At 40.2% G+C, this 26,740-nt stretch overlaps 3 protein-coding genes across 5 annotated transcripts in view; 1 reads left to right on the forward strand and 2 right to left on the reverse strand.

Moving 5' to 3' along the window:
- Positions 1–5,438: 5,438 nt before the first annotated feature.
- Positions 5,439–13,694, forward strand: slc10a1 (solute carrier family 10 member 1). 2 transcript variants are annotated; one of them, XM_056405548.1, is made up of 8 exons: positions 5,439–5,802; positions 6,358–6,591; positions 6,700–6,786; positions 7,507–7,619; positions 9,847–10,051; positions 10,662–10,840; positions 11,361–11,560; positions 12,715–13,694. In XM_056405548.1, the coding sequence occupies exons 1-8, from the start codon at positions 5,800–5,802 to the stop codon at positions 12,774–12,776; spliced, it is 1,083 nt and encodes a 360-aa protein (XP_056261523.1). In that variant the 5' UTR covers positions 5,439–5,799; the 3' UTR covers positions 12,777–13,694. The 2 variants fall into 2 exon arrangements, with proteins under 2 accessions (XP_056261523.1, XP_056261522.1); XM_056405547.1 differs by lacking the exon at positions 5,439–5,802 and having other exon boundaries at positions 5,821–6,591.
- On the reverse strand, positions 12,964–20,507 carry srsf5b (serine and arginine rich splicing factor 5b). Its single transcript, XM_056405549.1, has 8 exons — positions 20,352–20,507; positions 19,931–20,075; positions 18,828–18,898; positions 18,579–18,692; positions 18,119–18,191; positions 16,648–16,721; positions 16,383–16,490; positions 12,964–14,529 (listed from the first exon to the last, which is right to left on the reverse strand). The coding sequence occupies exons 2-8, from the start codon at positions 20,054–20,056 to the stop codon at positions 14,214–14,216; spliced, it is 882 nt and encodes a 293-aa protein (XP_056261524.1). The 5' UTR covers positions 20,057–20,075; positions 20,352–20,507; the 3' UTR covers positions 12,964–14,213.
- Positions 20,508–21,397: 890 nt separating this feature from the next.
- Positions 21,398–26,740, reverse strand: part of susd6 (sushi domain containing 6) — a 32,986-nt gene continuing 27,643 nt past the window's right edge. For both annotated transcript variants that reach the window (XM_056405462.1, XM_056405461.1), the window contains exons 5-7: positions 26,549–26,687; positions 24,800–25,278; positions 21,398–23,846 (exon numbers count right to left, since the gene is read on the reverse strand). In XM_056405462.1, the coding sequence (XP_056261437.1) occupies positions 23,821–23,846; positions 24,800–25,278; positions 26,549–26,687 (644 nt within the window). In that variant the 3' untranslated portion in view covers positions 21,398–23,820. The remainder of the gene's footprint in view (positions 23,847–24,799; positions 25,279–26,548; positions 26,688–26,740) is intronic.

Here is a 26,740-nt window from a genome sequence, read left to right on the forward strand (position 1 = left end):
TTTAAGAAGACACTCAAGACACACAAACTCAGTAGACACACACTCTCAGGTCCAGTTACATGAGCCTACAAGTATGCACCAATCAGATGATTCCTTACTCTTAGCGCTTAAAATGCAGCCTGATTTATTTATTTATTTATTTCCTTTTTTTAATTAATTTCTTTTCTTTTTCGTTCAGTCTGAACAATATAATTCTACTGCTGTAATAGCAACTGTAGAGCTGAAGGGACTTGTCAATTAATTGATCGGTTGAGCAAAAGAAAAATAATCTGCAGCTATTTTAATAAATTATTCATAATTTTGGTCAAAAATTCACTGGTTCCAGCGCCTAAAAGGTAAATATTTTTGTGGGTGTCTAAGTGTTTGATTTGGTAACTTGAATACTTTGGGTATGGACTGTTGGCTGGACAAAATTATATTTCAATGGACATTTATCAGTTTTTTTCAGCATTTCATGACTAATTGATTAAACCAGAAAATAATCATCAAATTAATTTGTACTTAAAATAATCATTAGTGGTATCCCTAATCATCTGACATATAGCCATTATGATGCAAAACTCAGTGACCATTCTCCTCAGTGCAACTATTTTATATCATTACTGGTGGAAAGATAAATAAACAAGACTGTGTTATGTAGTGTGGGGGCTGGTCACAGGACAAATTGCAAATAATCTGCTCTACTGCTTCCTTTTTCACAAAATTGTGCTGTCGATAAGAAGCTTACACTGTGGATTATTTTGCGCTGCAACAGTGGATCAGTCAATGTGTAAAAAACAAGCTGGGAGCAGCCTCATCCATTCCCCCAGCAGGTCAAGAGGCCACAGCAGCTGCAGGCGACACCCTGGCCTCCATTGCCTTCCCTGGCGAAAAAGGGCTTTAGACCTGCCTGATCTTCATCCTACCATCTCTTCCTCCACCTTTAAACTGGTCTGGATTATCCCCCATTCTGTTTTAACCTCTGTTTCTTGTCCTCTCTGCCATTTTTACTCCTCATATACTATTTTATAGAATGACTATGTATGTCCTGCAGCAGCAGAGCCAAACAGGGTCACCCAGGAATATATGGTCTGGTAACTGTATAGCCTATTTAAAGGATGACAACACAATAAGGCCAGGCTTTAATAATGCATCCACTACAGTGAAGTCTCTCCGTCTTCATGGATGACAGCAAGAAAGCATATAGCAATGTTTGTGCACTACGATCACATTTAAAGTAACCCAAGGGATGGGTAATGTTACAGGAAAGATATGATAATGAGGCTCGGCTCACAGGAACCAAGATTTTTCTCATCTGCCTTCTTGCCACACCCATAATGCTATTCCCTAAGGTCTGAGCTGAGTTATGAAGTGTTTTAGCACCATTTCAGTCCATAATATTCAGGCTGCAGGGAGCTCAAACACTGATTAGCTGTGGCCGGGTCTGGAGGAGGAAAAAGTGGTAAAAATCCAGGCATGTGAAGAACTCGGCTGTAATTATAGTTAGAGAGGCTGATCAGTCCAGGCAGAGACTCCCTCCCCTCCCCCTATGTCCTTACAGGGCCAGCCTGTTAAACCATTAAAATGCCCTCCTTTTGTCCCTTTCCAGCATATTGCAGACTACACTGAGGGTCCCAGTATGCAGTCACCATTAGAGATTTTTTTGTTCTTGCCATTGTTGTTCCTGCATGACTTATAGAAGGGAGGGGGGGGGGGTCCCAGGCAGATATATCATCAGATGAAGGGTAGAGTAGTTTCACTATGCCTGTAAAGTGTCTTGGATGAGCATAATGTAGTTTCCAAAGCAGTTCATGAAATTCTGTCCCTTAACTGTGTAGTGTTAACATCTGAAAGTGTTGTAGTAAATTCTCACTAAAATATACTATGCATTATAAATATACTGAATGTTAAATTTATATAATCCAATGGAATAACTATACTCACAACTGAGGTTAGATTTGTATGTGAACCAGCCTTTACTGAAGTAGGATTGTTAAAGAATGGAACCTGGAGGGAATAAAGTTTAAAAAAAAAATGGTCTGAAGGCCCTGGGAGCGAGGCCCAGCCTGAGGATAGACGAGGGCCTTAGGTTTAGATTGGACGAGGGGCTTCTGGACACCTGGTTTGGGGAATTCCACACGGGGCTGGACACCATTGTTCCCAAGGCGTTAAATGGTTCACTTAGAAGGAAAATAGGTGGAGAATCCACCTAAGAAGCAACTATATATGATTGAGTACAGGCATTTTTGTAAAAGTTAAGTGTTTGGTGAAGAGGTGTAGACTTAGTCTCTGGCCCGGACCTTGGACCTTTTTTCCTCCAACAAAAGCACATGCAGTTTTCCATAAGCAGAAGTATTTACAGTAATGTCACCTACAAGTGATCAAAACATCTAATGTTTCCTGAAATACAGACATTCAGGGCAGAAGCAAAGTCAAATAAGACAGCTGATAGAATGAAGTTAAGTCACAATCATCGTTTTAGCCTTGTATGACTCTAGGATTTACCGAGGTATAAACTACAATGCATTATGTTTATACTTAGAGCAGTGCAGTGTATTCTCGGTAAATAGAATTCAAGTTTAGAAAATGATCCACTCTACATCACTTCTGTTTAAGTTTTGTATTTTTTCCTCATTGCCACTTGTATGATCTTTGAGAGAATTACCTTTAGTAGTAGTGGATATAGTGGATTACTGAATTTGCCTATCGGGCACAGGCCTATATGGGGCCAGCGTGGTTCCAAAACCCATCAGTAGACATGACGGTCTTTACTTGCTTCTGTATCATGGATGTGTATACCCACCAGGCATAATCATAAGTTTCTCTTAATGCCTTTTATGTGTGTATTGCTGAAAGGTGCTACTGTATATAAGTAAACTTGCCTTGCCTTACTCCTACTCATCTTTATTTTGTTATAAGCACAAAGGAAGACAAAGGAAGGTTTATTGTTTCACTGAGGAAGAAACTTATTTACATATCTACCTTTCAGCCAACCTCATTATGATTCGTCATGATCATCCATAAGCAAGTCAAACAGAATGCAGTATTTCCCCAGAGCCATCCCATAGATTTGAAGTGTATGGTGGTGGCTTTTCAGCAGCTGCAAATCACTGGTCCACCTCCCTCAATGTCACTGCTTAGGTTTTTGTGCATTTGAGGAACAAACAACACCTTGTTCTACTGCAGAGATTACTCCGTCATTAACACCACCCGTGTGCATTTGCTCTGCTACCACTTGGATGTTTTTTGTAAAACTTATCCATGTCTTATAGAAACCTTTTCACTCAAGGTTTGGTTTATTGTAGCTGATCATTTAATGCAGTAAAGAGCAGCTTCTCAATTCATAACCACATTTTTGTGTTTATTTTCCTCCTGTCAAATCAGCTGAGCTGCTCCACAGTTGTTGTTTTTTTTTTCCACAGCCTTCATTGTAACTGCAGAAGTAGCCCCTGGGGTAAAAGCACATCTGGTTGAGAATCACTCCTGTAGCGCAGTTACCTTTTTCCAATGCGTTAAGATACAGAGCTGCATGGATGAGGAGTTTCCTCTTTCATTCATTCTCCACTGCAGATGATTTCGTAGCACATGAGAACCATCATGAGTCTTGGCAAGAGCTTTGAAGTAACAGTCTGTGAACTGTATGTAAATTGTGATCATGTGCAGAGTTTGTTCTTGGCAAAAAGCTAATGTGCTCGGCTATCCAGAGTGCTGTTGCCAACAAGCATGATGATAACATCGAGACTTCAGTTAGCTGTAAAGCAAAACTGTAGACTCCTAATGATCAGAACATACATGTGTGTTTTTAACGCCCTGCTCTTCATAAATTCTGGGGCCTCATTTCAGCTTAACTTCCTGTACAAAAACTAGCTTGTTAGCTTTTCTGTTGGCTTGGCATCAGTGAAAGCAAACTGTTCTTTGTTTGTTCCACCAACAGTTTTCTATTGTGAAATGTAATGGAACTCGCCGCCTGTTGGAGCCACTCTCTTAAGACTTTGATGTTGTGGTTTTATTTGGCAAAGATAGCTGAATTTTCTCGACCTTTGCCTTACTTCTAACCCTTTCATCTCAGAATAGAAACATCCACAGTCAAAAGTTGTAGCAGATAAGGAGAAGCAACGTGAATTATACTCTCACAGGACAGAGATCCTCATTTAGATATTATTCTCTTCTCCTCTATGACTCATTGTGGTAACTAGTAAACAAGTCAAACAGAAAGAGCTTCAGGGAATGTTGACAGGATCTTCCTCTGAGATTTCCACAATGCAGACTCCTTCGCAGACGTCCGCTCTTCCAGACACAAATTTACCCCAGAGAGGAGAACTTGCAGTCAACATTTTAAAGAATAATTCATCTATTATGTCTTCGATGGATTCTCAGCAACATAAATTAGAAACTTGTAAAAAAAAAAAACACACAATTACTAGCCTTAGTTACTGACAATATTACACCCATAAATTATGTTTTATCGAAATGATCACAATGCCAACCAAAACTGTGTTTAGCATTGTCCGACTACAACACAAGGACACTTTATGATCTAATACAAATAGACAGATTTGTTGGATATTAGTTAATGTATTCTGCTTTTTCTTTAGTTAAAGTCCGATGTGAGAAACTCTCCTGGAGCAGGCTTCTCTCCTCTCGAGCTGCAGAAGCCAACTGTGCACTAGATGGCACTTCTGTACTGCCGGTAGCTGTCATGTGTCATTTATGATTGACAACAAAAAAGACAGGAGCAAAACACAAGGACTAGATTTTGTCTTGGAGAGAAGAGAGGAAAGAAGAGGAGGAACCTCTGGCCCAACAGGTGATACAATGTATGAAATACAGCTGCAAACATGTCTGACAGTTTTACACTTCAAGTGGATGTAAGTGTTTGTTTCTGGGGAAAATCCATTTTGGGGGTTTTTCTTCTATTTTTCTAAGAACTGACCTCCAAGAAAAGGTGTGCAATTCTCACCTACAGAACAGTTGCTAGACACATTTATGAAACTCTGTGGTATTTAAGTTTGTTTGTTTTTTTTAACGTGTTTCTTTTTACGGGTGCAAGATAAATGTGAGAAATCCTGTGAAAGTAATTTGTCTACACACAGCATGTGAGCATGCCAGTAGGGAGGATGTGGTTGTCAACTCTGGAGATGCAGGTAAACAAGGCACTGATGCACGAAAGAGAGTGAGGTTCAAAAACAAAAAAAAAAAGCTGTGTTTTTCCTCCATAATGCACAGATTAAACAGATTTAAGTGACTTTCTGCAGAAATGTGACGTTTTTGCGTTGTCATAAGGTTATGAACACGTTTTTTTGGTTCAGTTTCAAGAAATGTGCAATCACAAATGTTAGCAAAGGAATAGATTTAATCAAATCGGGAAACGTTTGTGACTTTTATTTTGGAGGATATGACACAGATCTGTTTCGGAAATGGCTCATTGTGATCACTTTGATCGGACACCAACAGCAGGATACACACTGTACAGTATACGTCGTACGCTTTACGATTGCTGCTTGTAAGTTTCAAACTGTAATATTATATACTGTAATGTTATATATGGAGTATACATAAGATATTAGGTTGAAGGATCTCAGGACCATATAATGTGTACTATGAACTGAAAGATTATGCTGTCTTTGATCGCTGATCTTGTGCGATGAAAAGCAAGCACGCTTATCAACACAACAGTGACCTTTCTGCCGGTTGCAGAGACAATGAACACCACAATGTAGGAACTGTGGACAGGAAAGCACAAAAAGGAAAGTACCACTGAACATTCGAACTATCAAAGGCTATGAAAACATCTGATCTCTCTTCATATTTCTTTTGGGGATGGTATGTATGTCCATGTGATATTTGTTAGTGTAAGGATAACAGTTGCATGCTATACCAGCTGTGTGGAAGAAATTTCACCTATACAAAAAACAGTATTATGTCTGTATATCTGTAAATGTGTCCTCAGCAGCATAACTTGCAGAGTTGCACCGGTGCTATCTCCCTTTGCTACTTGCATAAAGCTTCTGTCAAACTTCTGAGAGTTTTTCCTCAACAAGCCGACTCTCCTTCTGTCTGATAAGCAAGGTGAAACATTATCAGTACCTGTCACTGATTTTTTTATTTTTTTTCCTGGCTGCTTAACTCTTGTCATGCTCTGGTTATCTTTTTTTTTTTTTGTAGAATCACAAAAAGCAGTTGAAGTGTTGTGCATGACTGATGGATGAGGAAATGAGAAAACTGTGAAGCTTGAAGACACAGTTCTGTGATGTTAGATTCCTCATGACTTATTTCCCAGCACACACCAGTCTGTTTTTCTTACTGCTCTCACTCTCTCTCTCTCTCTCCCCCTGTCTTATACTGTGTGTCAATGTCTGTGTATGTTTGTGTTGTAAGATTACTATTCAGTACCTCGTGTGCTGCTCCAACATGGAAGGCACCATCGACTACACAGATGATCTATTTTCTGATTCAGAGTTGTGGGACAACATGACGGCTGGTAACACCAGCTCCGTTTTCACGCCTATGCTGTCGCCGGTACTGGACAAAACCATCAACATACTTTTGGTAATCGTCTTGTTCATCACCATGGTTTCACTGGGATGCACCATGGAGGTGTCTAAGATCAAGGTGACTGCAGAAACACACAGTTTAATGTAAATTATCTCTGTTGTACAATGAATACATAAAGTATTTATGATTGTTTTTATACTAAAAGACCTTTTCCCTTCATTCCAGCGACACATAGTGAAGCCTAAGGGGGTGACGATAGCAGTACTGGCCCAGTATGGTGTCATGCCTCTTACAGCCTTCTGCTTAGCTAAGGTTGGTAGTGCTGCTTAAAATTATTAACACTTTATCTTTACTATTCAGGAAGCATCTGAGGCCTTCTGCAGTCTGAAACAATGTACCCCAGTATACTGACTTTTGCTATTGAATATATTCATACTGATCAATATATCATATCCTATTTAATCACATTATATATGATTTTTGTATTTCATTTTTTGTTTGTTTTAATGTATTTTTCAAGGAGGATATTAAGTAGTGCTGGTTCGGGCCTTGTATATCATTGTGAATTGAATCTTTAGGTTTATACTCTAAGAAATTAGTTAATTAATCAAAAAAACTTACCAATAAATTAATTGACCACAAAAATAATTCTCAGTTGCAGCCTTTATTTTTTAGAAAACATTGCTTGCATTGGGCTCAACTCTCAAAGCTTTACACATTTCTTACAGTTCCACAAACTGAGGAGAATGGAGTAAAGTAGCATAATAATAATAAAACAAAACAAAGAGACTGTATAAAAACCTAATGCAGATGAAAACACAACACATTTACAACAAATAACAAAAATGTGGCGAAAGACTGAAGAAAACTTGTCGATGATTATAATTAGTGTGAGCTATTAATTATATATCTTTGATTTATTTGTTCACATGGTTTACTCTATCTCCTATAATCTATCTCCTATGCATTAGTGATATCATTGTTATCAATACCAGACTATCAGCGAGATGATGTTGTCATCTCATGCTGTAGGTGTTCTGGCTGGACGAAATGACGGCTGTGGTGGTTCTGATCTGTGGCTGCTGTCCTGGAGGAAGTCTCTCCAACATCCTGGCTCTGGCTCTGCAGGGGGACATGAACCTCAGGTACACACACACACGACCCATTTGTGTTGACCCACACATACGCTCCAAAAGTGCAATCAGAAGTGATTAAAGTTCAAGTGAACACCACAACTGAACCTTTTTGTGGGCTCAGTAGCAGATTAAGAAATGCTCACATTGCGATATTGGCGCTTTACATCACAATATTTTTGCACAACAGTTAATAACAGGTCAGAGATTCTCATAAAGTTGGCAGTGCACTTGTTTGATTGAATAAACAGGAGCTCAGTCTGTGGATCTGTGTGAGATGACAGTGATTGTCAGCAGCCTGTGTCTTCATATCAAGGTGAAGATCGTCGCTCTTGAAGAAGTGTCTCCTTGAGGTGACGGATGAAGTCGTACCCCACAGACATACAGAAATCTTTACAACTAGTGTTTGACAGCTGTTTCCCTCAGCTGTCAAGAGACCTTGCGTCAGATCACAGTTATTCATTCTTTGAGTGATCTGATGGAAATGTTTTCTTAAAGCTTAAAGGGCCAGTTCACCAAAATCACCAAAACATACATTCCCCACCAAGTGGCATCCAGCCATGCAGATATTTTTTGGTTTTATGTGCCAAGGTATTGAGATATCTACCTCTGAGACTTGTGCTGCCGACACTAAACAATGGAAATGGATACATTTTGTTTCTGCTGTTCAAATAACCCAACAGAGACGAATCGAGCCAGGAGAAATGTCACACTTTCTCCAGATAATCCACAGACCTCACTGTGAGCAGTTTAATTGGAACTAAAAACCCAATAATAGACACAAAACTGAAACTCTGCATGAAATGATATGACTAGTAGGAAAACATGTTGTTTTGTGATTTTGTTGAACAGACCCTTTAAGTAAAAGTTCAAGGACCGCGGCCGATGTGCTGGCACATGCTTTCATTCAGGTGCAATTAATGTTACTGTGCCAATCAGAGAAGACCCTGTGATCCAATCACCGGTGGCACAATTCCTATTGTTATTAGAGTTGAACGACCTGCAGGACATCGCCAGTCTGATCATAAAACATACAGGACAAGTTATGCTCCTAATAACGTGATATTACATCCCTTTACTTGCAGCCACGAGGCCGTTCACCTCATTAAGTCTTCACAAAGGTGTGGTCATTATGGTGGCGTGTTGTTCAGGACATTCCTGCTCTATCTGATGCCTGAGCATCTTATCTGGGCTACAGCTATGAGGCAAGGTCTGACAGGAAGACTTGAGGCATTGATGATGCAACTAATGACTAAAATAGACGGAAGTATTGATTAAAACAAGCTGTTTTAGCCACTGTTGAAGTTTTTCCTCATTTGAGAAAATATTTGAAAGAGAAAAGGTTAATTTGTTGAAAATATCCCTTTAATATCATAGATTTTCTTTTAAAGATTTTTGTGTTAACACTAGAAAATGAAATCATCACCACAGATCACGTTTGCAAATAAAAACAAGAGTCCTAATATCATTTTTCTAATCAACAATCAGCTTTAACAACAAGTTTTACAGGATTTGTTATTAGAAAGTAAGTGTGACTGTGACATGTAGTTAAACAGCTGCTGCCATATAATGGGGCCGTCTGGGGGTCATAAACCTTGTAATAATTGTCTGGCAGATAAGTCTAATGCATCTCAGAAAATATTTCGACCTGCAAATTAACATGTCTAAAGCCCCATCAGCAGCCCCTGCAGGCTTCAGTTTTCATTACACCTCACTACAAAAAAGATGGACAGAGGTGGGGCCAGAACTCACAACATACTGATGAAAAGTGTTGATCCTGTAGGGAAAACTCAAGGAACATGAATGTGTTGGAAACTAAAAGAAGCACCAACAAAGTCTCAGAGAAGCCAAATTAATGCACGTAATTAATATATACGTATATTAACACCCCTTTATTTTCTTAACTTTTATTTTATACAGTCTACTAGTGTTTATGTAATGTGTCACCTTTGCCATTTTCTTCATCTGTAAAGCAAAGACATGCAATGGCATTTCTTGTGTACACATGAAATTTTGGTCCTGATGGTTGAGAGATCACCAAAAAAAAAACATGAGGATTCATGAACATCCCCTGTAAATATCATGAGTATCTTGCCATCGTGTCTTGTTTTCAAGATAAAGGGAAACAGGATGCTTTGAGTGTTGGGTCAAGGGGCCGCCAAAATAAGGAGGAAAATACGGATCGTAAATGAAAAAATCTGGCCAGTATTTGTTAATCTCGTCTCTGTCCGCCCCTCAGCATTGTGATGACTTCCTGCTCCACGTTGCTGGCTCTGGGCATGATGCCCCTGCTGCTCTACCTCTACTGTCAGGGTTTCACAAACCTGCAGAACTCAGTGCCCTACGTGGACATCATCGTATCGCTGTTCATGATTCTCATTCCCTGTGGAGCCGGCATCCTCATCAACTACTACAGGCCGCGGTACGCCAAGACCATCACAAAGGTCAGCGCATAGACACGAGGTTCAGAAGGTTAAATCAATACGCTGAACAGATAAGTAGATTTACCAGTTCTTAAAATGTATCTACAGCACAGAACATTACGACCGTGTTCCCCTTCTCTCTCTTGCTTCATTTGCTGTCAACTATCTACTGTCTAATAAAGGCATGAAATTAAGCTACAATTTTTGGTAATTTACTAAATTAGTAATTCAGTTTCAGTAACTTATCATGCAAAAATACCAAAAATGTGCTGTTTTCTGCGACCATTACTCAAACAAGAGTAAATGCTGCATTTGTTGGGTACTACTTTCAGCTGCGGATGAATACATATTTGGTGGCTTAGTGAGTATTTCCTGCTGTAAGACTGTATATGCAGGATTGACTCAAAACAAACGTCATTGCTCATGTTTACTGTAATAAAGGAACATGTCACAGCCAATTTAGGTTTTTAATGGTTTGTGAACATCAATGGAGCTCTGTGGCGCAGAAGTATATCAGACAGAACCTGTTCATAGGGGCAATTTATAATCAGTTTTAGTATTTTTATATTGAAACCAAATAAAATGCAAACATATCTACAGTCTGATTTACTTCCTGTCCTGCTGTTCTCAGGTCGGCCTCAGTATAATGATGATTTCTGTTGTGGGGATCGGCACCGTTGCCAGCTTTGCAATCGGTGGCTCCATCCTGACGGTGCTGTCTCCTCCTCTGATGGCCATCGGGGCTCTCATGCCTTTCACAGGCTACACCTTCGGATACATCATCTCCTCACTCTTCAAACTCAACCAGTCGTAAGTCAGGAGGACTGGGGGTTATCTCGGTGCCTCTGTCTGATGAGGCCCCATTTATAAAAGGTCTAAAAGCTGTTATTAATAGGCTCTATTATTGGTTAATCAATGATCTATTAAGGCTTTGTAGATCAGGTATAAGCCATTAATAAGAACAATGTTTGGAAGCCAAGCTGTCGATAATTAGTATAATTAGTTTATTATATTCATTTGTCAGTGACTATGTACAAAAAATATTAATAATGCAAAGAAAAAAGATGCATCGTATCAGATTTAGCCAGTAGATTCAATTCCATCTATAGCACCTGTGAAGGTAGACACAAACACTAATGTAACTAATGCAACTAATACTGCTAAATTCAGCCGAACACACAACCACAGAAGGTGGCGCCATTACTTGGTTGAATTCGGGCTCTGATGGATATTATTGTGACGGAGTCATGACAGGAAAAAAAAAAAAAAAAATCATGAGTCTTTCTTTATGTATCCATGACTTATGTATAAATCTGCCCCTCCTCCTCAGGGAGCGGAGGACTGTTGCTATGGAAACAGGCTGTCAGAACATCCAGCTGTGCTCCACCATACTGAAGTTGGCCTATGCCCCCGAGGTGATCGGCCCTCTGTTCCTGTTCCCCATGGTCTACGTGTCCTTCCAGCTGCTGGAGGCGGCCGTGCTCATCGTGCTGTTCAGGTGTCACCAGAGGTTCACGCCCACAGAGGAAGGTGAGACTGACACCAGGTTTTTGAAGGGTTAACGGGAGACAATACAGGCCTTTTCAGACATTTCATTTGAGTGGGTTGCAGGATTCCAACTGTGCTGAAGAATTTACTTGATCCATTAGTCGAATGAAACAAAAGAAAATATTTGACAATTTAATGGTATTCAATTAATCCATCAAAGGAAAAAGCAGATGATATTCTATTTTTTCCTTTTTGACAACAATGAATTGATCTTGCTAACAGGTATTATCTCTGCATCCAAAGCCTGAAACAACTTATTCCTCTGTGCCATAGAGCTCCAACACATCAATGCACCAGAGCTTTCATCATAATGAAAAATGAACATGGGCACTTTATATTTAGAGTTGATCCTACATACACTGTTCTGCTGCCATGAATACTTAGAGCACAGTAACACTGTTCACCCCCAGCCCAGCGCTTATCTGTAGTTATTTAGCCTTTTTGAATTTTCAAGTATTTATTTGTGACCCGATTTTAAACATTTACATCTCCTTAAGAATGACCGGGCCTCAGACTTTTTATCAAGCAAAAAACATCTGATGGTTTCAGCTTCTCAAGTGCCAAAAACACAACATTTGGTGAGGTAAAAGGAAAAGTCCAGATTACCACTGCTACCAGTGTTTGATAAACTTGCAGCCTGGGTGGGCCCCTTCTCTCCTTTAATACATGTTGCAACCACGAGTAAGTGAATCAACAAGTACGAACACGCATCTGTAGTTGTTATTTGGGTAATCAGTGATGAAGTGTTTATAATGCATTTGATAAAGTCTGCACAATATGCAATCTCAGCATGTTTCAGCCTCTTTTCCCAACATTCTGTCATTATTGTGTGAAGCTTTCACAACATTATACAACCCTATTCCTCTTGTGGGCATTCGACAAAAGACTGGTTCCTTCACTGAAAAAGGATTACTTTTGTTTATTTTGGTTTCCAACAGATGGTAGCCCACTCTCACTTTAAAAGCCTAAAGGCTCTATCACAAAAGTAGTCCAAGTATTAAAACAGCAAACATGGGATTACAAGCCGTTATTGAATGGTCTGAATACAGAGGGAGGCTCTCATTATGTTTTTTGATGCAAGAAATAATTTTGTAATCTGCTCTCTCCATCCGTTCACTTCACTGTCAAACCCGAAGGCACATACCAACCAGCCAGCACTGAGGACAACTTAAAAGAGGCGTGTGAGGGGACGGTGTGATGGACGGACCTCATACAGCTCCTGAATTTTTGTCCAGCGATGTGAACTATTGGGAGACGAGACAAAGCCCTGCAGTTCACTCAGGGCTCCTCCACTACTTGAAACAAACTGCAAAGATGTGAATCTGCAAGGAAGCCATTTTGTGTAGTAGTTTACCTGTACTCATCCAGCACTGACGAAGACAAAATTCATGATTTAGTTAAAATGCTTTTATTGAGTTCTTTGTCTTCCTACAGCATACAAACGTCCATCATATTTTTTCACTGTAAAATAAAATCCTTACGTAAAAAATGTTGAATTTTTGTCTACATGTTCATTTGAACCACAGTAACACCAGTCACAGTACCAACAAGAATTCTTGGAATTACATTTATACACTAAAACAAAAGTCTCCAATGCTGTACACAAAACCCTTAACCAAAAGGATAAAATAACATTCATTACAATGCTAGAATTAACTGCATTATGTGTCAATATCATTTTAAAGTGTTCAAATCAAAGAGTTGACCTCATCCTCAAAAGAGCCACACATCCAAAAAAAAAAATAAAAAAATTTAACAGTCACTGAAAGAAATTGTAGGATCCTTGAAATAAGGTAAGTTTACTGTACAGCTCTTTAACTGATGGAACAATGTGCTTTATTCTACACGTGTTCTTGATACTGAAGCTGCCAATGCCAGTTATAATGATGGTTTGTATTTGAGTTTTAAACAGAAATAAAATATCAGTAGAATAATAAATTCTTAATTTTGATCAAACAAAAGCCCATGCAAGCGTCCTAATTTATACAGATCACTCACAGCAGCTGTGGCGGGTACAGTAGGTCAGGAAAGAGAGGAAAAGATGTGAGCAATACGGAGAAAAATGTGGAAAGTGATTAAAAATTCTCACACCTACAAGCAAAAATATCACAAGGAGTAAAGAAAGTGGTCACACGACTCATCAAAACCATCCTGTTACTGCTGAAAAAGTGTAGAGATTGATGACTCTCGAGCCCACTAACGGTGAATGTAGATGCTGGTTCATAATGATGGCACAGCAGCGCTGGACCTGCAGCCTTGTTGGATGAATTATTTAAAGGTAAGGGGTCACTGGGTGTAAACATACACATGGGTCCATACTTAAGGGGAACAACACTGTGAATCTGCTGCCTTCAAATAATCTTATTCAGTTTAAATGCCCAATGATGATAATAAAATATCTGACTATCATTCTATTGTTCCTGTCTGGCAATGAATGTACATGTTTAATGTGAAAAACTTGGAGATAGTGATGAGAAAAATCCAGACAGGAAAAACCTAACTTTACTCAGGGAAAACTCGTCTCGGCTGTCAGAGGGGTTTATGGGAACTCCAGTGTGCCAACTCCTCCAAGCTGATTCTACTGCTGAAACAAGTTGTTTCTATTGTTGATTCCCATTAAAATTAAACACAACTCTTAGCGCTGGCTGTCAGTAGAAGGAGAACGAGAGCGGGAGCGTGAACGGGAGCGCGAGCGGGAGACGGAGGCTCTCTGAGCAGGCGGAGGGGAGGGTGGGGTGGCCGATTTGCTCGTCTTGGAGGAGCGCTTGGCGGGCTCCTTTGACTTGGGAGCTGGGGATGAATTGCTGCCGGCAGGAGAGGCACTGCGGGAGCGGGAACGGTTGTGGGCCTTGGCGGGGCTGCGGGAGCGCCTGGGGGAGCGAGATGGAGAGCGACCACGGGAACGAGACCGTGAGCGAGAAGAACTTTCAGACCGGGAACGACTTCTCGACCTAGGAAGCAGAAAAGAGAGAAACATCGGGATAAGACACAAATATATATGTGTGTGTGTGTGTGTGTGTGTGTGTGTGTGTGTGTGTGTGTGTGTGTGTGTGTGTGTGTGTGTGTGTGTGTGTGTGTGTATATATATATATATATATATATATATATATATATATATATATATATATATATATATATATATATATATTATATATATATATATATATATATATATATAATATATATATATATATATATATATATATATTTTGTTTTTTATTTAATTTATTTCAGTCAAATAAAAAACTAAATATGCTTTTTTTTCTTTGCCTTTCTCTTGTGCTGCGATGATGTGAATTTTCCTCCCAGAACAAATAATGTGTTATTTTATTTCTGTCTTATAAAGTAAATTTTTTGTATTTAAATATTTTTACTGGGATTTTGCAGGGCATAACAAAACAAAACTGCAGTGTTGTTCAGTCATTAAAGAGAAATGAGAGTATGAGGATACAATAACAGCAGCTGGCACCAATGCCAACATATAAACAAAACATCAATGAACACAAACAAAACTAAGGATGTTTATACTGTATGTATGCCAACACTGAAACAATCCCTCCGCAGTCACTGCCAGCAAGCTACACATACTGATATATACCTGCCACACTAAGGACTTGACGTGTGTGAGTAATATTGTTAAGCTGAACCAATAATCAAGAATTAACAAGGGTTGTATTAAAAAAAAAAAAAAAAAAAGGATTGCATATTTCCTGGAATCTCGCATTTGAATATTGAAGCGAGTATCTGATCTGATCTGACAACCATTGTGTGAATGGGTGGGGCAGCATCCTTCCACCTGAGTAAAATGGCTCGCTGGGCCAGAAGGGAAACAAAGGATAATGTTGTTTATCTGCATCTCCCCTCCAGAGATCCCAAACAGAGTAACCAAAGATTTCGTTCCAATCTGACATTTAATACCTGAGAGAGTGCGAAAAACCTCCATCTAATACTTGCAGTATACTTAGGCTAGGGCATGATCAATACATATCAGTGAGGCAGGCTTCAGCACTCCTGAGCCCAGGATACATGCAAGATTATTTGGCTTTTGAAACATGAGCCCTATGTAGCACTTTGAACTGAATTAAGCAGTGACGAGCACATAGATAAAGCACATTTGAAGAGAAGTTCCTCATATAAATAAATGATAAGAAGCAGAGAATGGCTGTCTGCCTGTGGACAGGTGATTCAAATAATTATAGTCAACCCTGCCAGATGTTATAATGATCTGAAGAGGACTTCCTGTGTCTGTGGTCTGACTCTTAAGAGGTTAAAAGAAATGTTAAGTGCTATTCTCAAAAGTGCCTGAGTGGCACAGTAATCAAAAATCAATACAATTTTACACTTGCCCCTTAGGCTTCTTAGCAGAGTGTTACAACTGATTGGCTCATCATAAACCTCATATTCTTCTAAAGCTATATACTGTGATAACAAAAATTATGAATCTTTCTGCCTTGTGATCTCTGAGACTTGTTCTTCATACATTGCTTATCTAATCCTGGCTAAAAAATCATTATAAGCCAGCCACAGTCATCTTGTCAGTTCTCATCCAGCTAAATCAGTTCTCTGAAATCAAGTGGAGCAAATCAATCAGTACTGGATGAAGTTATCTTGGCAACAGTGGGCTCTAATTGTGAATAAAAAAAAAGGCAGCCTGAGCTGAAATTGGAAATCATCATCTGCACATTACTAATCATGGGTAGAAAGGAATGCATCAGCCACAATCAGCTGACTTCTCTAATATGTATTGATTTTTCTTTTCTTTTTTTTTTTTTTTTAGTGAATGGAAGTTCAGCAGACAACTCACCTCTTCTTGGCTGCCTCTATGAGCTTGATTTTCCTGCCATTGATTTCCTTTCCAGACAGTTTCTCAAGGGCATTTTTAAGGTCGCTGTAAGAGGCAAACTCAACAACCCTGAAAAACAACATGAGATGTCATTATTTGGAGCCTTACTCATGCTATTTGTCATTAATAGGATGGTTATTTTCCACAAATTGCAAATGTAAGCTTGATCTGACAAACAAAAACACGTTTCATACTGTGATATTCATTAGTCAGTTAATGGTCTTACCCTTCGTTGAGCTTAGGGCGATGTGCGTCTGCGAATGTCACCTCTCCAGCTTGTCTCATGAAATCTTTCAGGTCCTACACATGTAAACATCAGTCAACTTACGGAGGGGCTCAGGACACAAGCACAGGCTGAGACATAAAACAGGACTGATTTACCCAAAAAGAGAGATGGTTAGATTCTCTGAGAGGACTACACAGGCTACTGCAGATAAGGAGGGTGAGTCCAAGAACCTCAAAGACCATGTTTCATCAGCCCATCCTAAACAAAATGAGGTTTATCAAAAAAGAAAAAACAAAGAAACAAAAAAAACAAAGAAACAAACAAACAAAAAAAACAAAGAAACAAACAAACAAAAAAAATAATAAAAAATGGAAAAAAGTATGTGTGGCAATTTAGATAAACGAATTTTGACTAGTGTTATTACTGGACAGGCTGAGTATTTGCAACAGCTTTGAGATTCTTGCACCCACTTCTCATTACAACTACAGAGAGATGAACACCATCTGCATGAACTGAACTGCAGTGGCGCCGCCTGGGCAGCGTTTGGCACAAAGAGCCCCATTTTCCCTGGCAAGGAGGGCACAGGGCTCCGCGCCGGGACCGCCCCTGTCTCGGCACCCCGCCTCAGTAAAGAGAGTGAACAGGGTGGAAGAGAGGAAACTACTACCTGAGAGCGAAACCCTTTGGGGTGGGCCGCAGGCTCTCCGAGCCCACCATAACCTCGGGATAACAGCAGATTATTTCCATGGGCACCTGGGAGGAATTCACACTCTCTCGCTCGCGATGTGCGGGAACACCACAGGGGGGAAGGGAGGGGGGATATCGATCGATCGAAGCCCCTCAAATTAACGAACCATCGATCAATACGCCACCACCATCACCGACTCTCGCTCTTTCCTCTCCTTTCTCTCTGCCAACTCTCTGTTTCCTCTCTCTCGCTCTCAACCACACACCAGGCGTTGCAAGTGAGTGAAGGGGCCGCCAGCGCCTCTAGTGTGGAGCGAGCGCTCACATGACCAGCAGGCGTCAACTAGGAGTAGGACAGACTGGCTGACACCACAGGCTCAACCCAGACAGAAGGACCCAGAAGGGGTTAACTCCACCATAAGCGAGCTCTTCCATATGACACAACAGTCAGGCTGGCAAATAAAGGGGTGAAGAATTGGTTAAAATTTGAAAACAGGCACAGATTTAAGTGTTTTGCTGTTGTTACTGCTCTTTGACTTATTACTTAGCTGCATGAAATGCAGATTGATAAGAGCGATGATTCTGAAAGGGCTTGTATAGATTATTGATACATATTAGAGAGCTAAATTCATTATTATTGATTTGATTTCAGCAACAGAGTCTCTATGTTGTTTTTTTAGCATCACTTCTAGAATTGTATGTGTATATTGTTGGAGGCAGACTGTTGGAGGTGGTGTTGCAGCTGTTTAGAGGCTTGCTATGAAAAACATGTGGGGATACTAACCTGCCAGCTGACACGAGAGGACAAATTCTCCACGATAAGCCGGTTCTCAGTGCGCATTGGAGGAGGGTTTCGACTGAAACAGAAAAAAAACTCAGTCAACTTAAGGATAAGATTGTGTGGCTGAGATACAGACTTTATCACAGAGCATAAGAGCTCTCATTAGCTGCTTGTCAATAGCAAGGCTAATTAAGGAGCTTTCAAGTGTACATGTATTGCATTTCAAGTAGGTCCATCCTAGTTAACTGGTTCACATGATGAGAAATGAAACACAAATGCCCACGATGGCTATTATACACATGGACTACAATAATCTGACTATTGACGTTTAACCAGTATTTACACATTTCAACTATACAGCTACTAATTTACATCTGTTCCTTCCTCATTTGAATGCAAGCAAAGACAAGCATCCTGCCATTGTTAAGCAAGTAAACTCTTTTATCCCCTTATAGACCGTTACCTCCGACTGTTCTGGGACCCCCGGCCATAGCGATCAGAGAAACGTCCTCCTCCCCCGCTGCCACCTCTGCCACGGCCGCCTCGCAGACGAACACGAGCATGCTCAATGGTCACCCTAAAGTTGAGATAAACATTTTTAGACAAACTGCTTACCACTGAAAAGGTCAGCCAGCAAGTGGGAAAGGTAAAATCACACAAATTTAGTTAATTAACATTTTTTATTTACATTTACCACAATAGAAATTCCTACCTTTCATTGCACAGCTCTTTGCCATCAAGCTCATACACTGCATCTTCAGCATCTCTGGGATCGTCAAACTCCTACAGAAAACATAGCATACAACAACATTTACAAAACCATTTGTATGTCAGACATTCTTAAATGTGAGGAAAACAGTACCAAACTATTTTAAAATATGCCAGTACATACTTTCTTTCCCTAGCTTCAACATACATGGACCAAGCAACAAACTGCTGTGTCCTAGTTGCACACTGTTCCTGGAGTTGTTTCACCAGATTAAACATCATATGTTTCCTTTGAGCATTGCACAATAGTCAACAGAACTATACACATATCAGTAGTTCTAGAGATATCTAAAGGGTAATCAAAGCAAACAGGATGAAACCATGCTCAATTTAGAGTACCACAGCAAAGGATCTAAATATGGTGTGAAGGAGAGACTGCCTATTGAAATTACCCAAAGCCCAAGGTGTGATTTCAAATGTTGTTTTGACTAATCGACGGTCCAGAACACAAAAATATTCAGTTTACTGTCCTGTACCTCAAAGAAAAGCATTAAATTCTCGCATTTGACAGGCTGAAAGAATCAAGTTTTTGGCAGTTTTGCTTAAAGAAAAAAGACTTAATTTAAGACTTGTTTAATTATCACAGTAGATGCCGATTTTAAGCAAATTCACTAATCATCTAATGACTTATTGCGACTCAAAAGGGGTTTGAATACTTTAGTGTGTGCACTATGTAAGTTGGACTATGTTTAAGGCTCAGAGGCGTTTTCTAAAACATACAAGTTATGATGGTTAATTTGGCATGCAGAAAACCCGCCAAGCAACACCTCATCAAAAAAAAAAAACAACTAGATTTTGAACTGGATCACAGAGATCATGCTGGCTTTTTTGCAGTGAGGGTGTGTCAGCAAATATGATATGGAACAAAAGTCAGCCCGTAAATTAATAATAATTTGTTTTTTTATATACGTCGATGAATAACGTCCGATTAAGATACATACAAGGCTCTATTCCTGTAGAGCGAAGTATAAATTGACAGTTGTGCGCCATTCTCTTCATATAAGAGAGCTACTGTGACTCATTTACTAGTAGCGTTAGGATACTAACCACAAAGCCAAAGCCTCTCTTGAGGTCGATATCTCTGATGCGGCCGTATCCTTTGAAGAACCTTTCCACGTCCTTCTCTCTGGCGGAGGGGCTCAGCCGGCCGATGAAAATACGACATCCACTCATGTTGATGTTGGAAATGTGTCTACAAACAAGAAATACATATATTAACCTCAAGGTTTAGCTAACAAAGCGCTTCGAGAACGATAAATAACGACAAGAACACGCCGAATTAACAAATGCCTTATCTCTTTCCAGGCCTGTGTAATTTTGGTAGCGAGCTAACCAGGCAGCTAACTTAACGGCCTTGCTACCAAATTTAACCCAATTTAAGCAAACGATACCTCCTCACGACAGATAACGCTAGTTTTAACGAAACAAGAATTGACATTATAATGCATTTCAATGTCTGTAAACATACCTTCAAGTGGTCCAAGTAATAATTTTGTTCGCTAACTGTCGACAGTAACTGCAAAATCCAGAATCAAACAAAATGGAGCCTGCGCTGTTCAATGAGGGGGCAGAAAAACGGACCAGGTGACGTACGACGGAGGCTGACACTGCAAAAGACGAAAAAAAGCGAAGTGCGGCGATTGGGTCTCCGAACATGACGTCACTGAACCGCCTACTAGTGCAGTTTCTAAGTCTGACCACTAGGTGTCCCTCATACACAGTTATACCGTGACAAAGAGGAATACCAGATTATTTTGTACAGCAGCTGTCGCTTTGTGAGGCTCAGCAGCGACAATAGTATAACAACAGGACAAAGGACATAATAATAAAGCACATTTCAACCAGAAAGAATCATTTTTACAGAATTCAAAACATACAAAAGTGGTTTTAAGGGGCGGTTTTAAAGATACTACAGCTTTACAGGGATCTTAACTCTAATCACAGCAGCATAACTCAAGAAGCAGTTATGAACCACTTATAAATGACACAACACTAAGGCGACCTTTGCCCAGAACTACATGTAGTTCCACTTTAGGTTGGTAAATGTTTAACTTCATTTTGAACTGATGTTGTATTTTATTCTAGGGTTTTACAGTGATCTCATAGCAGGTAAGAGTACCAAAAGTTACTATTATACGACTTATGGTCTACTTTATAACTTTACTAGAATCAAGAATTAACTTTACACTAGAAATAGCTTTAAAAATATTATGTTGATCACTGGTTACACAGTGCTCAGATGTAGGCAAGTGTAATCATTCAAGCTGATCTTGACCAGGAGGAGCATTTCCATGCTTCAGATCTTCCAGGATCTAATCCAAAGGAAAATGAATCACATTCTTTTGACGAACGCAAGTGGATACACATTGTCATAGTTGATGGTTACTGGAAATGTCCTTGTACATTAGACACAGACCTAACTTTCAGTCTGAAAATGCGTACTTTAAATCAGTAAGAATAACACAGCAACACGGAGGACAGTCTGACATGAACTTAAACAAACGACACATCATCTTCCACATTCAAAAGAAAGCTTTAATTAGAAAGTTATATACACACTGTAAAATTAAATTAAACTTTATACAAATATTAAATTACTATCTTCACACCCATTGCCATGTACAGAGGGAAAACCAAAGCTGAAAGCATTGAAACTAAGAATCAGGATGTGTACTTTTTTAACCTGTTATTTTCAGGGAAGCAACACTGTACAACAGTGCTTCTGAACGCAAAGTTAATTTCAGTTTTTTTTCTTTTCAATCCCATCATTTTTTAATGCCTTGTAGCAAAAGAGAAGCAAAGGAATAGTGAAATATAGGTACTTATAGGTTCATCATCATCATCATCATCATCATCATCATCATCATCACAGTAGCTGGAAAAGCTAGGGGAGGACAGAGAGGGATGGACATTCGTTTAGTCGTGTCCACACCACAACAGAAGTAAATTCATTGATAAATACACAAAGACAGTTTATGCATAGAATAGAAAAGAACAGAGTAAGGCCATTGGGAAAAAAGAACATGTTGCAATATCGTAAAGCAACCAACGCGGAGGCTTAAGATTATACATCAGAAAAAAGAAAAAAAAAAGAAAATGTACAAGTCTAAGGCAACATTCTGTTTGCATTAATAATGTAGCCGTTGACAATGACACACAGCCACGAATGCCAAATAAAATTGACAACAGAAATTCAGGTCGTCGTGTTGTGTTTTTTCTTAGCTGTTAAGCTTGAAAAGTGATTCTCAGGATCCATCTGAGTCATGCTGTTTCCACGGTGACCAGCTCAACCACCAAAGCTTTCCAAGTGGCAATGAAAACAGAGGATGACTTCTAACAAAATAACATGATTCTCTCTTAACTTTGCACTTGGCATTAGAGGGGTGAGTGAGTGTATGTGGCGGGGGTGGGGTGCTATATAACAAAAACTTTATCATTTCACTGCAACCAGTTGCAGTTGTGTCAATAATGCACAAAAGTGGAGAGTCTTCAGTTCAGTGTGAAGGTGGGTGAGAGCCAGTTCCTCTAAGGAGACTTGTGTTTTCCAGCCATTCAGCAGAAAATTATAAATATTCTAGCTTGAGAGTGCATGAATAATACACACATTGTGTAGTGGACTCATTGCCTGAAGTGACGCTGGTTTGTTCATGTGACTAATTCAACGCTGGGAGGGATATTTTCCTATGGTGAAAGACAGGGGACATTGTGAAGCCAGCCTCTGATCTGAAGAGAGGCAAATCAGGAAATGGCTGTATCGAGGCCTACCATATGAGGACATATCCTCTCCTGCCTAGCTGACACACAAAGATACACACACAGACACACACTCTCACACACTCTCACACACACACACACACATACATGGACTCAGATTCAACAACTCAGAGCAAACTGAGCCACACACCAAACAATAAATAAGTGGGAAGAAAATTAAACACAAACAACCTGTAAGTGTGCCCAGTCACCATGTTCAAAGACAACCCTTTCCTCAGCTTTCAGACAGAATGTGACATCATGTCTCCCTTTCCTTATACAAGTAAGATGTGTAGCACAGTCCTGGAACCAAAACACCAATCAATCCCACTCATGCGACAGAAGCAGCACCTTCCAGATACTGAGTGCAGCTGGCAACAGAAAAGAAAGGAGCAGGTATTTTTATAGCTGTGATATGGTGCTTCGTAAAATGCTGCACCCTGCTTTTAGCTCATGTGAAGTGGTTCGCAATCCCACTAATCCATATGCTAGACGCCAACCGGATACACAGATAGCTAGACAGCTAGAGAGAGACGGAGGAGGCTTCATGCTTCATTCGGACTGTGCTGTGACAGCAATAACTAAAAACAACATGCAGCATTCACAAAGAGGGCCATAAAAACCCAGCCCATCACTCACAACTTTTCAAGTACAGCGGGAACACGGTTCTGATTCTGAGCTCCACAGCGTCAGGAGCGAACATCACGTTATTCTTTTTTTTTTTATCCACAGTAATCCCAGACAGAGTCGACGTGTCTCGATTGCGAGCAATGTTAATATAGAGAACTACACCTGGGAGGAGGCAAGTGTATGGTAGTACATAGCCTATAGTACACAACCTTGACTCAGTATGCATGTTTTACTCATATACATAGGATCTACAGGATTTATGTTGAGCTGGCCCCACTTGTCTGACTTGTCTTTAGTCTGATCCAGTAGCTGGGTCCAGTGGTGCTCCATCACCGCTTATGATGCAGTGAGTGTTGGTTGTTGGCTTTGCTCTGCATGGGTAGCAATGGTAGAAGAGGTTGCAATAGGGAATGGGCATAGTTCTAGTATTTTCTCTGCTGGCTGCTGAGGGGAGTCGGGGGAAGTAGGTTGACAGCCACAGTCAGTCCTGGTCAGCAGTGACAGATAGTGAAAGAGGGGCTCTGCTGCCAATGCTGATAGCAGGCTGGCAAGCTTCATGCTTCCTTCAGCAGGGGAATATCTGCAGGGAAACAGAACAGACGTTAGAATAGAGCAGAGGCTATAGAGCTGCAGCCAGTGCTCTACCCACCACACAGTCACGGTATTCATACTTCTCAAACAGCAATCCATTCCATTCCATCACCAGAAACATTTCAGCGTAAATTGATTTTAAATGTTTTAGTCATTTGCAGTCAGTGGTTTTGTCTATTCAAAAATTATGTCAAAAGTGCCAATAAAAAAGCCACAGTCTTGTATTAGACAGGCTCCTTATTGACAACTCATAATGCTATTGTCTAAACATTTCCCACTGTTTTACCACTACATGCATGGAAAGTTTCAATGTTTAGCTGAAATTATTCAATTATGTGAATGTGGTGAGTAAGTTTATGGTTAATTACAAACTTTATCCGATACAGAGAGTGTTTTTAATTAAAACTGCGTTTGTCTTTACTGAACATCTTGAGCAGTACCTGAGTCTACACAATAAATAACACTGAAAATGGGGTGACATGTCTATTAAAAAGTATTGATTTTGTTGGCCAATAAAATGACTCCTGACAGGAGTTTTTTGTCTTCACTAGTCCTTGGCAACCGAGGAAAGAGTTTGAATGACTTTGTGTGTCTTGTTATTTGGGCTTGACTGATAAACTGGCTGTTACTTGCTAAAAGCATGTAGGTGGGCAAGGTAGGTAACAGGACTTTACAGTGCTGGCATACTGACGATGTGTTTAACAATCAACCACCAAAGTTTATTTTTCAACTGTTAACTGTTCTGCTTAGTACATCCGTCGGTTATAATTATTTAAAACAACAAATTAAGGGATTCCTGCCAAAAATGGTGTATGCTTATGGGTAAAGAAGAATGAATATCAGCTCATATATCACGGTTGAGAATTTCTACCTGAAATAATAATATCTGGATCAGTTGGGTTCTCCTTGTGTGTGTGTGTAACACAAACTATTCCCTCTTACCATCAGAAAATTCATCCGTAGAGGTGACAGAAAGCAGACTGTTCTGGTCACTGCTCTCAGAGTCTCTACGGAGAGGTAGGGGGCCTGCACATGCACCCCCAGGGTGCTCTCTAGCCCATGATGATGAAGAGGAGGAGGAGGAGGAAGAGGGGGCCTGATGTACCAACACCGTCTCTGCATGACGGCGGGAGGAGAAGGATGATGAGGAGGAGGTGGATGGGAGACAGAAGTCTAAGTCTCTGTGGTGGCGGGTTCTTCTGGGGCCTTGGCCTCCCGTGGCCCCCTGAGGAAGCCCCTCAGAGAGCACGATGGGGACTCGAGACTCTGGAGGAGCAGGAGGAGGTGGTGGAGAAGGAGGAGGACCAGAAGCACCGCAGGGTCCGCTGCTTCCGTATACAGCCTCTTCATAGGAGGGAAGTGTCACCTGGACACCCTCCACCATGATGGAACTGGCCTGTCCTGAGACTCCCTGCTCCCTCCTGATGCACAGAGACAAAGACAGAGTGAGGCTGATAGAAAGACAAATGTGGACAAGGTGGATCATGACACCAGGCAGAGGGTGAAAGGCATGATGCAGTCATGTGTGTTGCGTGCCACAGCAGAACCTCTGAGTGGAGGTGATTAGTGTTGACTGTACAATCCCTTTATAGAAGGCTGCACTAAGCCCTCAGGCCCACTACACAATCAACGAGAGTGCCAATGAGCATTAGATCAAATCGTTCTGGCCTTTTTATCACAGAGCCACAGCAGAGGTGGTTAGTGACTGTGATGAGATTAACTTCTGTTTCGTAGTTTTACTTTCATTTCTCAGGTTACTTAACAAATGCCAACTTGTAAAACTAGTTGCAATCTTATGTGGACAACTTAACATAGTTGTTTCAACCAAAACTCCTGGATGATAGGTGTGTCCACGGAAAGAATGACGAGTAACATCATCTGTGTTAATTTGTAACATAGTGGGAGGTAGTTATACAGCAGCAAATATAAAAAGGGCAGTGTTCTTCAAGAGCAAACAAAGCTAAAACTTTTTAAGACTCTCTGGCAACATGTGGAGATAGAAGGCTGATAAAAAAAAAAAAAGTTATTTTCAACATGTTCAAGTTTTTCATTAAAGTCAAATAGAAAACTAAGTACACTCAGAACAACGTGGAGGCTGAAGGGTCTGACCCAAAAACTAATAAACTATTTAACTCGTGGTCTGGAGACGTGTCAGGAACAACTTTACGATGGAGTCCATTAATGCAAACAAGAGACAAAATCAGAGGATCAGAGGTGTTTAGCAGGCAGGATATCAACAATACTTTTGTTGCTCATCTCAGCGAAGAGATGATTCAACAATGCAATAGTCCAGACTAGTCATTTAACAGCTTGACTACCATGCACAATACTGCAGCTGAAAGTGTGTATGTGTGTGTTTTTTAAGCTTCAAATCTATTGCAGACATACAGTCAGCACGTGATTGTGTAAAGATATGCTGAGCGGAGTTAGTGTGTGATTATTATACCTATAAAAAATGTGAAACTGAAATGATGAGCCAGAACAACCAAAGTAAGATCTGGGATGTAAGAAGCTGGAATCTGTCTTCAGTTTTCATAAAAATCAGCAACTAATGACCACTGGCATAAGACAGGTTATGATCAATTCATTTGACATAAAATTTAGAGTCTGGCGTCGCAATACAGATATGGTGAAGTTGAGGGATTTGGTATTTATTTAGGGTAAGAATGTAGCAATGTGTGTGTATCTTACCTGCTGTGATGGAAGGACTTGAGTTTTGGCTGGACAAGAACAAATAGCACCACTAAAAGCAGGATGAGTGCCACAGAACTTGCTGTGGATGCCACAATGGACAGAGCCGGTATACCCAGTGGAGAAGATGGCTCTTTGTCTGAGGGACACAAGGAGAGAGAGAGAGAGAGTACGTGAGAATGTGGTTCACTG

This window comes from Seriola aureovittata, chromosome 19 (genome assembly GCF_021018895.1).
Source record: "Seriola aureovittata isolate HTS-2021-v1 ecotype China chromosome 19, ASM2101889v1, whole genome shotgun sequence".
Lineage (NCBI taxonomy): Eukaryota > Metazoa > Chordata > Actinopteri > Carangiformes > Carangidae > Seriola > Seriola aureovittata.

Coding starts and splice junctions, on each gene's coding strand:
- slc10a1 (XM_056405547.1), top strand. CDS start 6,244: ATGACTTATTTCCCAGCACACACCAGTCTGTTTTTCTTACTGCTCTCA. Junction 6,592..6,699: donor TGGAGGTGTCTAAGATCAAG/GTGACTGCAGAA, acceptor CCTTCATTCCAG/CGACACATAGTGAAGCCTAA. Junction 10,052..10,661: donor ACGCCAAGACCATCACAAAG/GTCAGCGCATAG, acceptor TGCTGTTCTCAG/GTCGGCCTCAGTATAATGAT.
- srsf5b (XM_056405549.1), bottom strand. CDS start 20,056: ATGAGTGGATGTCGTATTTTCATCGGCCGGCTGAGCCCCTCCGCCAGA. Junction 18,899..19,930: donor AGAGAGGCTTTGGCTTTGTG/GTTAGTATCCTA, acceptor TGTTTTCTGTAG/GAGTTTGACGATCCCAGAGA. Junction 16,722..18,118: donor CCTCTCGTGTCAGCTGGCAG/GTTAGTATCCCC, acceptor TTACATGTGTAG/GACCTGAAAGATTTCATGAG.